The sequence below is a fragment of the Strix aluco genome, chromosome 8, assembly GCF_031877795.1.
Source record: "Strix aluco isolate bStrAlu1 chromosome 8, bStrAlu1.hap1, whole genome shotgun sequence".
NCBI classification, from domain to species: Eukaryota; Metazoa; Chordata; class Aves; order Strigiformes; family Strigidae; genus Strix; species Strix aluco.
This window is the reverse complement of record NC_133938.1, coordinates 1877627-1891110: the sequence shown is the minus strand read 5'-3', so window position 1 is coordinate 1891110 and position 13484 is coordinate 1877627. Positions and strand designations below refer to the sequence as shown.

Here is a 13484-nt window from a genome sequence, read left to right as displayed (position 1 = left end):
TCCCAACAATAAAAGGCAGAAATAGGTAGGTAGAAATTTCTGTCTTATTCAGCACCCAGAGATGAAATTACCCATGCCAGGAGACTTCATCTCACAAGGACCATGTCAGAGCACCTCCTCATGGCATGCTCCAGATTAACCTTCCCTTCACAGACCTTGTAGATAATATCTAGATAATTTGGAGCCTGGTATATCCCCTCTTGATATTAGCAGCTCAACTGCAGAGTGGCAGCCTCACCAGTATCATAGGACTATATTAAAAACCCTACAGAAACGAGACAGGTTTGTTTAGATGAGTATGTGTTCCAGGGATGGCCAATGAGGAGAAGACAGGCTCCTGCTGGGGTTCCCCGCTTTGAGTTTCTCGATGACTCTCCACTGGCAGGGCTACAAGATGCTCTGAAGCAGGTCAGAACCAGGATCCCCCTACAGCGAGGGACTCCCCGACACCCATCTGAGCACCACCGGTACATTTTTTTCACATTGGCATTCTACTGCCAAACGTTCAGCACCCAGGATCTTTTCCATGATTCACTTTAAAGTGTGATATTGGCAGGGGATATCTTCGCTCACATTACAATAGTCTAAAAATAGAGAAGTTGTTTCAGAAGATGGCTCTGTGCCAGCTGCATACTAATACAGCTGTCTGGAAAGAAGCATATGCAAGCAAACAGAAGAAATGCTAGAGTTATTTGCATTATACTTCCATGCTTCACTTGCTCTCTCAAATTACAAAACCTACCAAAGAGACCAAAATTAGATGAATTTGAACAGGAGTCTGCAGTGCTCAGCCATACAACTGTACACAATTACTTTCCAACTGCAAAGAAACCAGAAGTTTTTCTCACTTACTAACATTTTAAGTTCACTAGACATAAAAAAGAGAAGAAAACAGGGTTTTTTTTAGACTGAAGAACTGTAAAGGCCCCTCCATACTCTTACGCCATCTGATAGAAGTGTCATTATCTAATGTCCGGCACAGCACAACCATCACTTCGCACTCCTCAGGGACATTGCATTCCTAGATATCAACTCAATTTTAAGCAATTTTGGGTTTACTTCTCCACAAGGTAAAACTGAGGGGAGGAGCTGGGCTGTGGGGGCTCCTGAAGGCTGTGGCAGTCAGGGAGCCAGCAGCCTCCAAGTCCCTGCTCCAGCAAGGGACGGATACCACTGAATTATTTCTTGGCACGTAGGAGGTCGTGCTGCAAAGCAGCTCCGAGGGAAGGACTGAAGTTCCCTGTTAAGAACAGTGTAGCTTGCCAAATGCAAATGGCCCAGACCCATGGCAGCAGACCAGCCCAAAAAATAAATAAAACACCCCAGAAATCCCCTCCAAGCTCACAGCACATCCTCCCACCCTTCTCTTGAGGTATTCTGCCCATGAAAGCGCAGCAACAAGATGTGCCAACAAACAACGAAAGCAAAGCAAGGATGAATTTTTAAAGTGAACCTGGCGTGCAGGGAACAGAGATGACTGCTAACCCACTGAGAAAAGGGGGTTTTTGCACACTCGCTGCCAGCCAGCCCATCCGAGGATGACCCCAGTGCTGCTCGGCGGGGGAAGGAAAGACAGCTCCAGGGACTGGCACAGCTGCTCGTCCTCTCTGGGAGCAGGGACCGTCCTCCTGAGGGCAGATGCTGGTTTGGAGAATGGTCCTCCATGATCTAACCCACCTCCAGCCCTCCCCTGCAAGCACCCGGTGTTCCTCAAACTCAGTGACAGGAACCAGACCTAACTGTGTAGTAACAGAGTAACACTTCAGCTTTAAAACAAGCCTTTTGTCCCCAGGAAATTTCTTATGGCTGGAAACCAGAGGACGGCCGCTGCTCCTCTGGGGATGCAGCAGGGATGGACAGCAGCATGGTCAGTGTGAGGTTAATGGTTGGACTAGATGATCTTCAAGGTCTTTTCCAACCAAGATGATTCTGTGAACAGGGTGTTTTGCACCACGGTGAGAGCAGGCCCAGCTCGCAGGTGTTGCCATCCTCGTGAGCAGCACTAAGATGTCCTGTTGCTTTTGTGATTGGGGTATGGGCAGTTTTAAGATAACTTCATCTCATTTCTCTGCCCGCCGCTTTTCCCTCTTCTGGAAAGGGTTTTTTAATAATTGAATGCACAATGCATCAAAAAAGGACAAGGTCAGCTTGGGCACAGAAATAGCTTTTTTCCTCAGAGAAACAGCAAGTCTGAGTCTCTCCCAGCTTTCTGTGAAGGATAAACACAAGGGACACAGCTCAGCTTCTGAACATCTGCATTTCAAAAACATTTCTAAACATCTGCATGACCGAAGTCCACAGCAAGTTCCCAAGGCGAAGGCGATGAAGGCTGGTTACTCCTCTGAAGGGTGCAGATCCCTTTCGGGATGCCCAGCCCCTGCGAGGCTGCGGCAGCTCTCCCGCTCCCCGGGGCACCTCACCAGGGCTGCCCTTTCCCTCTGCCCCAAAAAACCCCCTCACTGCCTGGATGAGGAGGGCCTGCATCAGGCCGTGAAGCACCCCGACATCTCCCTATGGGCAGCCACCCCCTTGGAAAACCCGAGCCTGCAGACTCACAGTGGATGCAAGTTTTTGTTCTGCGCGTTGGCCCTTCTTAGGGATTGCAGGGGAAGCAATTTTTTGAGGGAAAAAAAGCAGGGAGCAGTTTGAGATGTGACTCAGCAGCATTCCCGGTGAAGACCAAGTTGGGGAGCAGGGCCGAGCCCAGGACCCTGCACGGCCAGCACTGACTTTAGCATCTTCGGACCATGGTGTGGGATTTGGGGAGCCAGCGGAGATCAGGATGCTTCCCCAGGGAGACAGGCAGCCGGCTTCTTCAGGAGGATAAAAGCATTTGCAGTTACCAGGCGATGCTGCTTTCCTGGATGATCCGAGGCAGCTTCTAAATGGTCATTCCGACAGTGACTGGCTGAGGCTTTCACAGCTGTGATGCCTTCCAGGAGCCGTCCCTGGTTTGGCACCAGCCCCCGCTGGCATTAACTACAGCAGGATGACTGCTGGCTTTGAGGTCTCTCAAAGCTAGAGAGAGAAGAAACTGGAATTGTCAATTTAAAAGAAGAAATGAGGATATTTCACATCTTCAGTGCTGACTCTTTTGAGGAGCTGATCCCAGCTACCTGATCAATGAAGCTCTAAACACAAAGTTAGCACAAGATAGACACACACATATGCAATTATTTTGGCTTAACAAGATTTATTTTTATTTAATCTGTTACGAGACACTCTAGCAAGCAAGAGATGTGTTACTCACTAGTTTCTTAGATTTTACACTTAATTTACATCTGCCTTCAGCTTGGCACAAAGTGTAGGAAAATAGCGTTTTAAAATACTTTCTTCAGTCAATGAAAGAAAACCTTCAAGATGTGCCAAGTAAGCTCACACCATAAGAAGTATTAATGTCCCTCGCCTCCAAATGCTTCTTATAAAGAAAAACCACCAGCAGCTACTGAACTGATAATGACCAGAAATGAGTCTTTCCCAGCTGCAGAAGTGGTAGAGCTCCCCCCCAAACCTTGCTTTTATTACCCAGAGGGTGGCCCAAGACAAGCTCTTCTGCTTTTAAATCTCAAAACAAGTTTCCACCTTTGAAGGACTTGGTCACCAAACAGCACAAATAATGACCTGAAGAAAAGGCTCTCTGCACTTGCAGGAGAAATTACTGTCAAAAGCTTGTTTAGCATTTTAGCAACCTGCACCCAGGTGCTCAGCCAGTTACTGACTCCAGCTCAGCGGTTTGATTTTAAAAGCCTCGGAACAAAGCGTTATTTCTCTAAACCCAACCATCTATTGAAGTCTAAGAAGTTGAGGCCTTAATAAAGTTACAAAGCTACTCTCTCTATATTGTAGAGATAATTATAGGGATAAGCATACATACGTAAGCTTTATACAATCTCATTTTTCACTTATCTTGATGATGATACATTAAATAGCTAGGAAGGAACAGGTCCACGCTGAGCAGGCAAGGCAGCAAAGGAGACACAAAGCTGTCACGAAAGCTTCGGCAGATCTACAGTGACCTGGCTGCGGTCCCTGGGGCGCAGGTGCCAGCTCCCCCTGCACCAGCACATTGCTAATCCACATCCCCAGTTTCATAGCCAGTTTCTAAACCAGATTTGCTCCCTGAACCCATCCACCACATGGTTACACTAACACTAGAGCCAGACCAACAGGCAGGCTGCAGCCAGAGAAAGAGCTACAGAAGCCCCAGTTCAGACCAGCTTGGAAAGTAAATTGTTTATTCATTGTTAGGTTATAGTTGTTAGAGAGAGGGATTTTTTTTCCCCTGAACACTTTAAAACATGCAAACACACATACAACTCTTCTTTCAGGAAGGGGCAGACCAGTCTTGCCCTTGCTGCTCCCGACATCATTTTGCAGATTTTCTGCAGTGTTATATTTGAGTTTGGGGGCTGGTGGGGTTTTGGGGTTTTTTTGGTTTGGTATTTTTTCGCATATTTTATCTTCTTTTGGGTACTAAGGGTGAATCCCAGTAAGACAGCTTGTTCCACAATCCTGTACCTATACAGTTTTCCAGTTAATCTCCTCAGCATTTTCAAGGCCAGAAGGTACTTTCCACCTGCATGTATCAAATCCTAGCAAAAAACCACATCTCACAACGATTGATGAAAGGTAGGGCAACTACTTCAGTTCACCAACAACCAACCCCAAACTGAAGAAGTTGAAGTTATGACAAAGGCTCAGTAAATATACATCAACTCTTCCGCAACTGGTGCCCAATGGAGAGCGGGTCTTTAAAAACTCAGACATGAGTACTCCTTCTTATGAGCTCCTCATATAACTTACAGATCAATCATTTCATTTACTGAGTACTTTGGCTTGCGGTTTAGAAATTCATCACAAAAAAGTGCTTGGCAAACACAGAGCAGAATGGCATGGCTTAAAGCATGGGAAACTGGTAACCAGTACAAGACTTGATATAAAGGATTTTTGAGGCAGACACATTTATACAAATTTAAAAAAAGACCTCACAACACTGCTCTTGACAGAGCGAGACAGCCGAAGGAGAGCGCAGCGAGGTGACGCTGCGGCTCCAGCAGACGCGCTGCCTCCAGAAGGAACGTCCCTGCTCCCCAGCGCTGCGGCAGAACTCCAGCGCGGGCCCTGGCACCACCTTGCTCGGCAGCAGCCAGCCCAACCCGCTGACCGGTCAGAGAGCTCGCCCAGCCAAGCCCAAGTTTCTGCCGAGGAGGCTGCATGACGTGGCTTGGGGCCAGGCTCGCGCAGAGCCGGCACAAGGGATGGGATGGGAACACGTGGAAGCGGGAGGAAAGAGGCAGCTGAAAAGGTTGGGCTGTACGATGGGCTGTGAACCGTCGCTGTGCGCTCAGCACCCCGGAATATTTTGAAAAACTGTGTGAAACCCAGGAGCATATGCTGTGAAAGAGCATTGCTGGATTTAAACCAGCGTAGTTGCCGATGGTCTACGTACTTTAACAGGGAACTCGCTCATCATCTGCTTCGCTACTCGCTAGCACAGTGTGAACAGCTCTCCCCGCAGAGAGAGATTGAAATGTCTCAGTGCTGATTCCCACCTTCAGAGCGGGCTCCTGCACCACCTCGCTGTACGGAGGCACCGTGGCAGTTAACATATGGTGCAAGAGGAGAGCAACTTTAAGAGAAACGCCCTGGGACAACCAGACCACAGTCAGCACCTAACAAATGACAGAGAGCAACTTACTCAGGTCATTGTCCATCTTGAAGGCAATGTCCAGCTGGATGATGAAAAGCATGAACTGAAACCAGGGGCTCATCTCCTTGCTGGGGAGGGGAATGTGCACAGCAAACACGATATCGTTGGCTTCGATCTGCCGGCTCACTGCCTCGTCGAAGTCTTTGAGCTTCTCGCAGTGGTTGGGTCCCCAGGGCATCAGCCACTTGGTTTTGTGGTGGTTTTTTCTTACATCAATGCACTTCACTGACATGTAAGGAACAGCTGTAGTGGGGCTGGGAGCTGTAAATGGAAAAGAACCACATTTTTAGCATCTTTAGATATCTTATATAGTGGTTTCCCCACCAAAATATGCAGCTCCCCATTCAACTATTTGAAGGCAATTTAAAACAAATGCATCAAATGATTCTCCTTCACAGCTCCTTGATCTTGCAGTTAAGTAATTAAGTTTATTACATCTACAGACGTATTACTGACTTTGTAGTGGGATCAAATTAGATTAGCTGAAGCAGCTGGAATCTGCTGGTTCAGTCTCAGATACCTCAGCTACACCAAAATCATACTGAGAGTTACTGGCATCTTCCTCTGTGCATACACCCTTCTAGTTTGCTCACTCGAGCAAATCCACATGCAAAGCATGTGCCCATATCATAAACCTAGACGGATGAACTAATCCTAAACCTCGTGGTCCTGCAGAGCAGGACAGGGCTTACCACAGTGATTTGAACCCCACACAGCCACATGTTTCCTTGGGCAGGAAGGTTTTTCTCTCTGCTGAATCACACAACTCTTTTTTAAGGCTCCTTGGTAATGGGAGAGGGCAGCACCACTTCACATTTAACCCAGCCCAGGGCCATCACCAACATCTGCTGCCTGCAAGCTCGCTGTGGGAGCCGTCTCAGCCCCGCCAAAACTCCCTACGTGGAACACACAGGGTAAGCCAGACACCACTGCGATGCTCCGAAGATCCTTGCTTACCCACTGCTGCTAACTGGAGAGAAACATTTTGTCTACGAAGGTATTTCTTCCTTTTGCTGTAAGTCAGGTGTGAACTAACGACCATTAGATTTGTCTTTTTCCCCTAGCCACTGTTTTTTTGAGATACTGGGAGAAAAAAAGCTGCATCTTGGCTCTAAAACGCTCCCCAAACTCTGCACTGCCCCCATCACCACAGCGAGCAACGAGGCTTTGTGCACGTGCACAAGATACAATGAAAATGGGTATTGGGACCGTGATATCTTCCCAGATCAGACAATTAAAACTACGGAGGAGTATACTACTCAGGCTTTACGTCGATGAGGAAACAGTCCAACTCTGAAGTACAAATAGGGATTGAAAGCAGAAAAGAAATGCATTCCACCTTCAGCCAGAATTTCAGCATAAAACACCTCCAGAACTGAAAGGCTTTTAAAAACTCAAAATATATTTCCAACGCAGTTCTGCCACACAAAGCCTTCTTATGACAGCAGTTCTACCCTATTTTCCAATATCATTTGGGAAATAAATATTTTAATACTATTTTAATGCATCACAGAACTGGCAAACCATGGAGACAAGCAGAGCCAGAGCTGCTCCAGTTCCTCATCTCCCCAGTATGACCTGAGGAGTTTCCATGGGTCACAAAGTCCAGCATCCAGAAGGTCGATAATTCCCCTGTTCCTTATGGATTTACTCCCCTTTTTTCGTAGAAAGAAGTATTTTTTTGCACAACAGCCAGCTCACATTTTGACACCCAATACATTTCACTGCAATTAAACCAGAACTGCCTTATTTTCTGCAGTATTACCAGGAAGGTACCATTGGACATGCTGTAATGAATTCCTTCCAGCTTCACAGGTTTTGCGAAGCAGATGGAGCAGGTTAACGCTTTCTTTTTAAGCTGTTAAAAGAGTGTTCTTGATATCTGTTTTCACTAGAATTTGAAGAAAATAAAGTTATGTAATACAAATTTGTGAAATTATGTTTATGAAAACCCCCAAACTCTCCGGCCCTTTTTAAAATGAAAATAAGTCTTGAAATGCAAAACTTTAAGTGCAAGTTTAACCTAATAATGTAAAAATGCTCTAATGCAAGCGATAAGCATTGAAATGTCCCTATACTGTGAATTAAAACATAAGTAGCACATAGAATAAAGATACCCAGGCACAGACAATAACAGATGACTTAAGGTGAAAGTCTGCAGAGAAAAGATGACAAGGTGGTCAGGTAAGATTGGGGCTAAGGGGGCCAGTCCCCAGGCTCCCGCAGAAGGTTATTTCCATGTTGTCACCATCCTCATTCTGACAGATGGTCCAGGACTTCCCAAGTACATCACAGCCCTCCCGCCCCGAAAGCTCCATCAGCAAGCAGTAACACCCTACCTACAAATTTCCAAGTATTTCTATGAGAAAAACAAACCAAAACTGAGCAACACCCACTCAGCCACCCCCAGCCCCGACCAGGGCAGAGCCAGCTCAGGGTCCCCCGGGCTCAGCACGCCAACATCCACCCGCACTACACCCAGATGATTCAGACCTGGCTCCCTTGTAATTTGGATGCAGCATCACAACAGCAGCTCTATTGGTTTTTGGGATCCAAGCCAGGAACCCTGCGTAGCATCTTCCCCAACGTGCCACCTCATTAGAAAGATGACATCCGCACTCCTTCCTACAGGCAGGGGAGAGATGACTCAACGTGCGAGTCGGGAGGAAGTTATTAAAAAGCAGTTGTTTATAAACTGCATTTTTTCAATTTTTTGACAGCAATAAGTTTCTTCTAGCTGAAAAGTAGCAGCGATGCTAGCGTAAAGGGTGGGCTGAAAGGGATTTGCTCAAGCAGGAATACTCCCAAATTCATACCTGCTCTCACTAGCAACCCACAGCCTAAGTGAGCACAGATACACAGCACTGCTGCACCTGCATCCAGCAGCCCTCCAGGAACCACAGACAGCTCATACGTTACAGCAGCCCCCAAAAAGAGCAAATCATTGATATGCCAGAAAGAAACAGCAAAAGAGAATAAAATAAAGCACTCAACAAACAAAATCTAGCTGCAAATCAAGGATTACGGAACACTTTAATGATGTGCCATAAGTGCATAAAACGGTGCAACATTCCTTTATCATGCCTCGATGCAGAACCCCGTAACCATGGCTAAAACTGCAGCTGTAAGTGAATATTAGGAATATTGCTGTGAAATAAGTCAGACATTCAGGCCAAGCTCTCAGAGCCTTGACAGGTCTTTGTGTGATTTAAAAGTAGGCATTTCTGAATTAAAAGACATTGTTACTTCTACGGTGAAGATGAATGTTTCTTGCTTTGATGCAACTCATTATAGCCATAAATACATGTTTTCATCACTGACTGATTATGATTTTAAATACTTGGCATGCTCACTGAAGTATCCCCTCTGCCAAAGTTACAGCTTTGAGGAGCAAGAGACAATTACTATATATATTCCTTGTCGGGAACTGCACACCAAACAAACGTCGGCACTTGGCTTCCATTACTTCTTTGGCTCCACTCCCATTAAATTCAAGCGAGTGTTGAACCAAGTGGAAAAAAAATGCTTTGTGAAACTGCAGCCAAGTCAACTAACAGTATTACAAAGTGCTATGCAAAACAAAGCTAGCATCGAGGGATTTCAGTTAAAGCGTGGTGCCAAGCAGGCTGCTTTCAGCCCTTCTGCCTGTGGGCTGGTAGATGCTTCAGCTTTATATATTAAATGATATATGCCAGCTTGTAAATAATTAATAGACGTTTGTGCATAATACAGTGGATGAGCCTCAGCTTGTGTCCCAGCCTGCTCGCTGTGCCAGCGCAGGTGCCATTTGGAGGGGTTAGCGGAGCAATCAGGGACCTGGGCTTTGATCAGGGGGGTTTTGCAGAAGCCAATCAGGAGCGTGGCTCTCTGGGAGCCAGCTCAAACAGGAGCCAGCCCAGCTTGAGTTTAGGGCTGCCCAGGGAGTCCCCGGGAAGGAGCCCGGGCTCTGGGAGCAGGCATTGGGCAGACACCCCTCGTGCCAAGGGGTTCGACCCCTGCGGTGCTGGGTGCCAAAAGCCATAGGCATGAGGCTGCTGGAGCTGCCAGCGCTGTCAGTGGAGACTTCCAACCCCCCTACTTAAAGAGAAAAAACTTCCCACAGACGAGTTTAGAGACAGGATGATTCACAGCAAACGCTGTCAGAGCAATAGCCAGGATCTCCAAGGAGCCAGCGTGCCTGCATCCATGGGAAGGGGGCAGGAGGTGACTGTCACCACCAGAGCCCTCCTTAGCTCTGATGGGACAAACCTGCATTACATCTTCCTGAAAAACCCAGGCCAGCACACACACGAAAATAAAACCAACACAGTCTGAGCAACCTCTCTTCTGCAGTTCACTGGTTTTCATACTAGTTTGGGGAGCAAATACAGTTTAGCCTCTTTGAGCCTTGTGTGCGTATATGCTATAAACACATTTGTCTTAAAGGTATGTGGCAACCGGCTGGCCGCCCACTCCATCTCCTCCGGAAGAGGCTGCGGAGGTGCCCGCCTCACTGCAAAAGCCCCAAGGGTATCCCAAATTCCACGGGTCACAGCAGACCTGCCACAGAAGCACGGCTCCTTGCAGCAGCGTTCGCAGGCGAGCCCGTTTTTTTTCAGCAGCGCGATCACCATTTCCCAGGGAAGACTTTTGATGAACTTTCAAAGCCATTTCAGCTATGCCGTACAGATTGAAGCAACCCTTGCATACTATTTCCAGCAAAGGTTTCAGTGAGACTTTTCTCACTTTTCATATTGAAAATAGCCTATAGCCAACTGGCTCAAGCACATGGATTTTCTCAAGTTATGTCCCCAAGAAAGAGCAGCAGTTAAAAGGGATAGAGACATTTACGGCTGAGGGGGGAACTGAAGTTGAATTGCTTTCAGTTCTGAATGACCCAAAACTCTCGTGTCAAAACTCTCTAGTCTTGTGTTAAACTGGTAGCAGTGTTTCACCCAAAACTAAGACGATGACAGTGTTATAAAATAACTCCAAATACGAGGGTTTGAAGGAGATATCTCACCATACTTTATATATCTACTGGTCAGAGAGGTCAACGATCTTACGACCTCATGTGGCAGAAGATGCCATGATCTGGTTTCTCAGCACCGGTGACCATCCTCATGAGGATTTCTCTCCTACATCTCAACTGGAATCAAAATTCTTTCACTTCATGTAGACTAAACAGAGCACGAGTGGAGGCCAATAGAGATGATTCCTCACACGGACGGGACACCCCAAACCATCCAACGCTCCTTCTGTCCCTGCTATATCCTCCATAGCAAAACCCTACAGCATTTGCTGAAGAAACTGAGCATCCTGCCCCAAATACCCAGCAAAATGGTAAACAGCAATGAATTCTGAAGGGACCTGGGGGATCCAGGCCTGTCTATCACTGCACACTTTTACAAAAAAGAGCTAGAGCTTCATATTACAAAATTACACTTCCTTGCCCAGCATATTAAAAATGACCCGTCCAAAGGGAAGAGCACTGCTTGACGCTGAGGAACCAGAGTTACTCTGGATGGGACAGGACCTCTTGGCCAACCTCCTGCTCGCAGCAGGGCCAGCCAGGAGGTCAGAGCAGGGTGCTCAGGGCCTTATCCCACCAGGTCCTGCACATAGTTACTGTTCCCAGGATGCTGATGTGCTGCTGCTGTCCCCTTGTCCCCATTTTTATCATTCCACATATAGACTAAATATTAAGTTGAGTTTGCATGTGACTGAGATTACTGTCAGCTGGATCACGTGCACACACACGGAGTACATATTCCACTTCAAATTTTTAGTCACCACTTTGTTTGCTCTCTTCTCTGAACACCCTGAATCTTTGCCCTATAACAAATAGCCATGTTTCACTCCTCAAAACAGTTTTCAATGCTTTTTCTACAACCCAGGAGATCAGGTTGACAAAGTCTTACCATTCACTGAATCAAGAGAGGCATTGGGAGATCCTGCTCTCTCCTGCAAGGGTGAAGCCTCCCCACGCCAAGCAGCAACTGCATTTACAATATCTGGTGATTGCACGAGGGCATCTGCCATGGAGCACATCATACAGACACGACGCAACCACCAACACAGTTCACGTTTTGCCTCAGAAGGGTCACAGCTGGTTTTCCCTAGAACTCCCAGGTCTTGCTCCTCCCTCACCCCCACAGATGTTTCTGCTGTTCTTCACCCGTCTCGCTCCCTCACGCTGTTGGACGCATTTACAGCAGATGCTTGGCTGCCCCTACAGAAAACTTAGGGGCCCAAAGCTTAGCTGAGGCAGAACACAAAGGCCGAGAATAAACAACAGTAAAGAGGCCTTTTGGCGGCCATGAACCTTTAATGAATCTTCAAGCATGGGGAAAAATGACATTTCACCTTCAAATTTTAAAAGAGAAAAAAAATGAAGTTAAACCCGCTAGATCTTTGAGAAGGAGAGAAGAAAAGAAAGCCTGCTTTCTCCCAGTCTTTAATAAATGCCCTTTCACATCTTTGTGCCACAAGCAAAACTTGTTCCTACCTATCTCTTGGGCTTACCTCTCCTGCAAACATGGTGGTGACGGCATATGAGGATGGGCGAGGGCAAATGGAACACAGACTCATTTAGACAAACTCCCGCACCATTCATAGCCCACTGGACTCACCCTGAAAGATGTTAGCAAATAGCACTGAGCAGCTGTAGAACTGATTTTTGTTTAATTTTCAAAGCTCTGGTTCAAACCTTGATGGGGGTTAAGCCAGGAGGGCTTTAACATCTCTCTAGTGCAACCATAAGTAGCTTTCCTTTAGTTTCAGCTATACTGTCCTCGAAGCAATCTATCCCCATTAACATGTAAGCATTCATTGCCCTTTTCTTTTTCTGAGAAGAAAAGCAGAAAGTAAGATCCTGCCTGTAAAGGGGCTTACCTCAGAGGGAAAAAAAAAAAAACCCCAAACACACACACAACACAACTGTTTCACTGTATTTAGACTTAACTCTTTAGGTTAAAGAAAGATTTACTATAAGCGAGCTCAATTTTTCAATATATTCATTTTACAATATTACTTATGCCTAGATTTGCACAAGAGCCACCATCACTCAGTTTAATTTCAATAAATTAAGTAGATCTTTAAGAAATCTCCTGTGATAAACCCTCAGATAATCCTTTCCTTCTTCCCTCCCCCATACTCCTGCAAACAAGGCATTCAGCCCAGTTACAAGAATAACATCCCCTCTCTGCTCCCACATGAATACTTACCTCTATGATATATATTTTGTACCTTCTCATCTAGAACACCTACAGCATTTCAAATTAACTACTGACCCTTGCTCTTGCACCATAAACAAGCCCTTTAGAAAATCTCAATTGCATTGTGTCTACATTGATTAAAGCTTGAATCCTACTGACCTCATGTGGTGTTAACTTCTCCCATGCACCGGGAGCATTCTGCTTTTCTACTCAATTACCCCCTTCTGTGCAGAGCCATCACTACCCAATGAGCACACACAATGGACTTCTGCTTCATTACACTAACCAACAGCAGGATAGGAATAAACAAGCTAATTTATCATCGGACAGACTGAGCTTTTCCAACTAGAACAGTGAGAAAACCTGAATAACATTATACGTACTTGCTATTTATAAATACATATGTATTGCAGCATGGAAGTTTTCTTTTCCACCTCCCTCCTTCCTGACCTTGATGCTACCATTAATGAGAGTGACCACTAATGCAGTCTTTAAATTAATTTTTTTTATTACTAGTTACTATTTCGCAAGCTACAGGAAAGCCTTTTTCTGAACACTGCAGCAGCTTTTATATACAG

At 46.1% G+C, this 13484-nt stretch overlaps 1 protein-coding gene across 2 annotated transcripts in view; it reads right to left on the bottom strand.

The window, feature by feature from the left end:
* The window catches only part of WLS (Wnt ligand secretion mediator), a 48275-nt gene that overhangs the window by 16476 nt on the left and 18315 nt on the right, over positions 1 to 13484 (bottom strand). For both annotated transcript variants that reach the window (XM_074831765.1, XM_074831764.1), the window contains one exon: positions 5699 to 5971. In XM_074831765.1, coding sequence (XP_074687866.1) covers positions 5699 to 5942 — 244 coding nt within the window. In that variant the 5' untranslated portion in view covers positions 5943 to 5971. The remainder of the gene's footprint in view (positions 1 to 5698; positions 5972 to 13484) is intronic.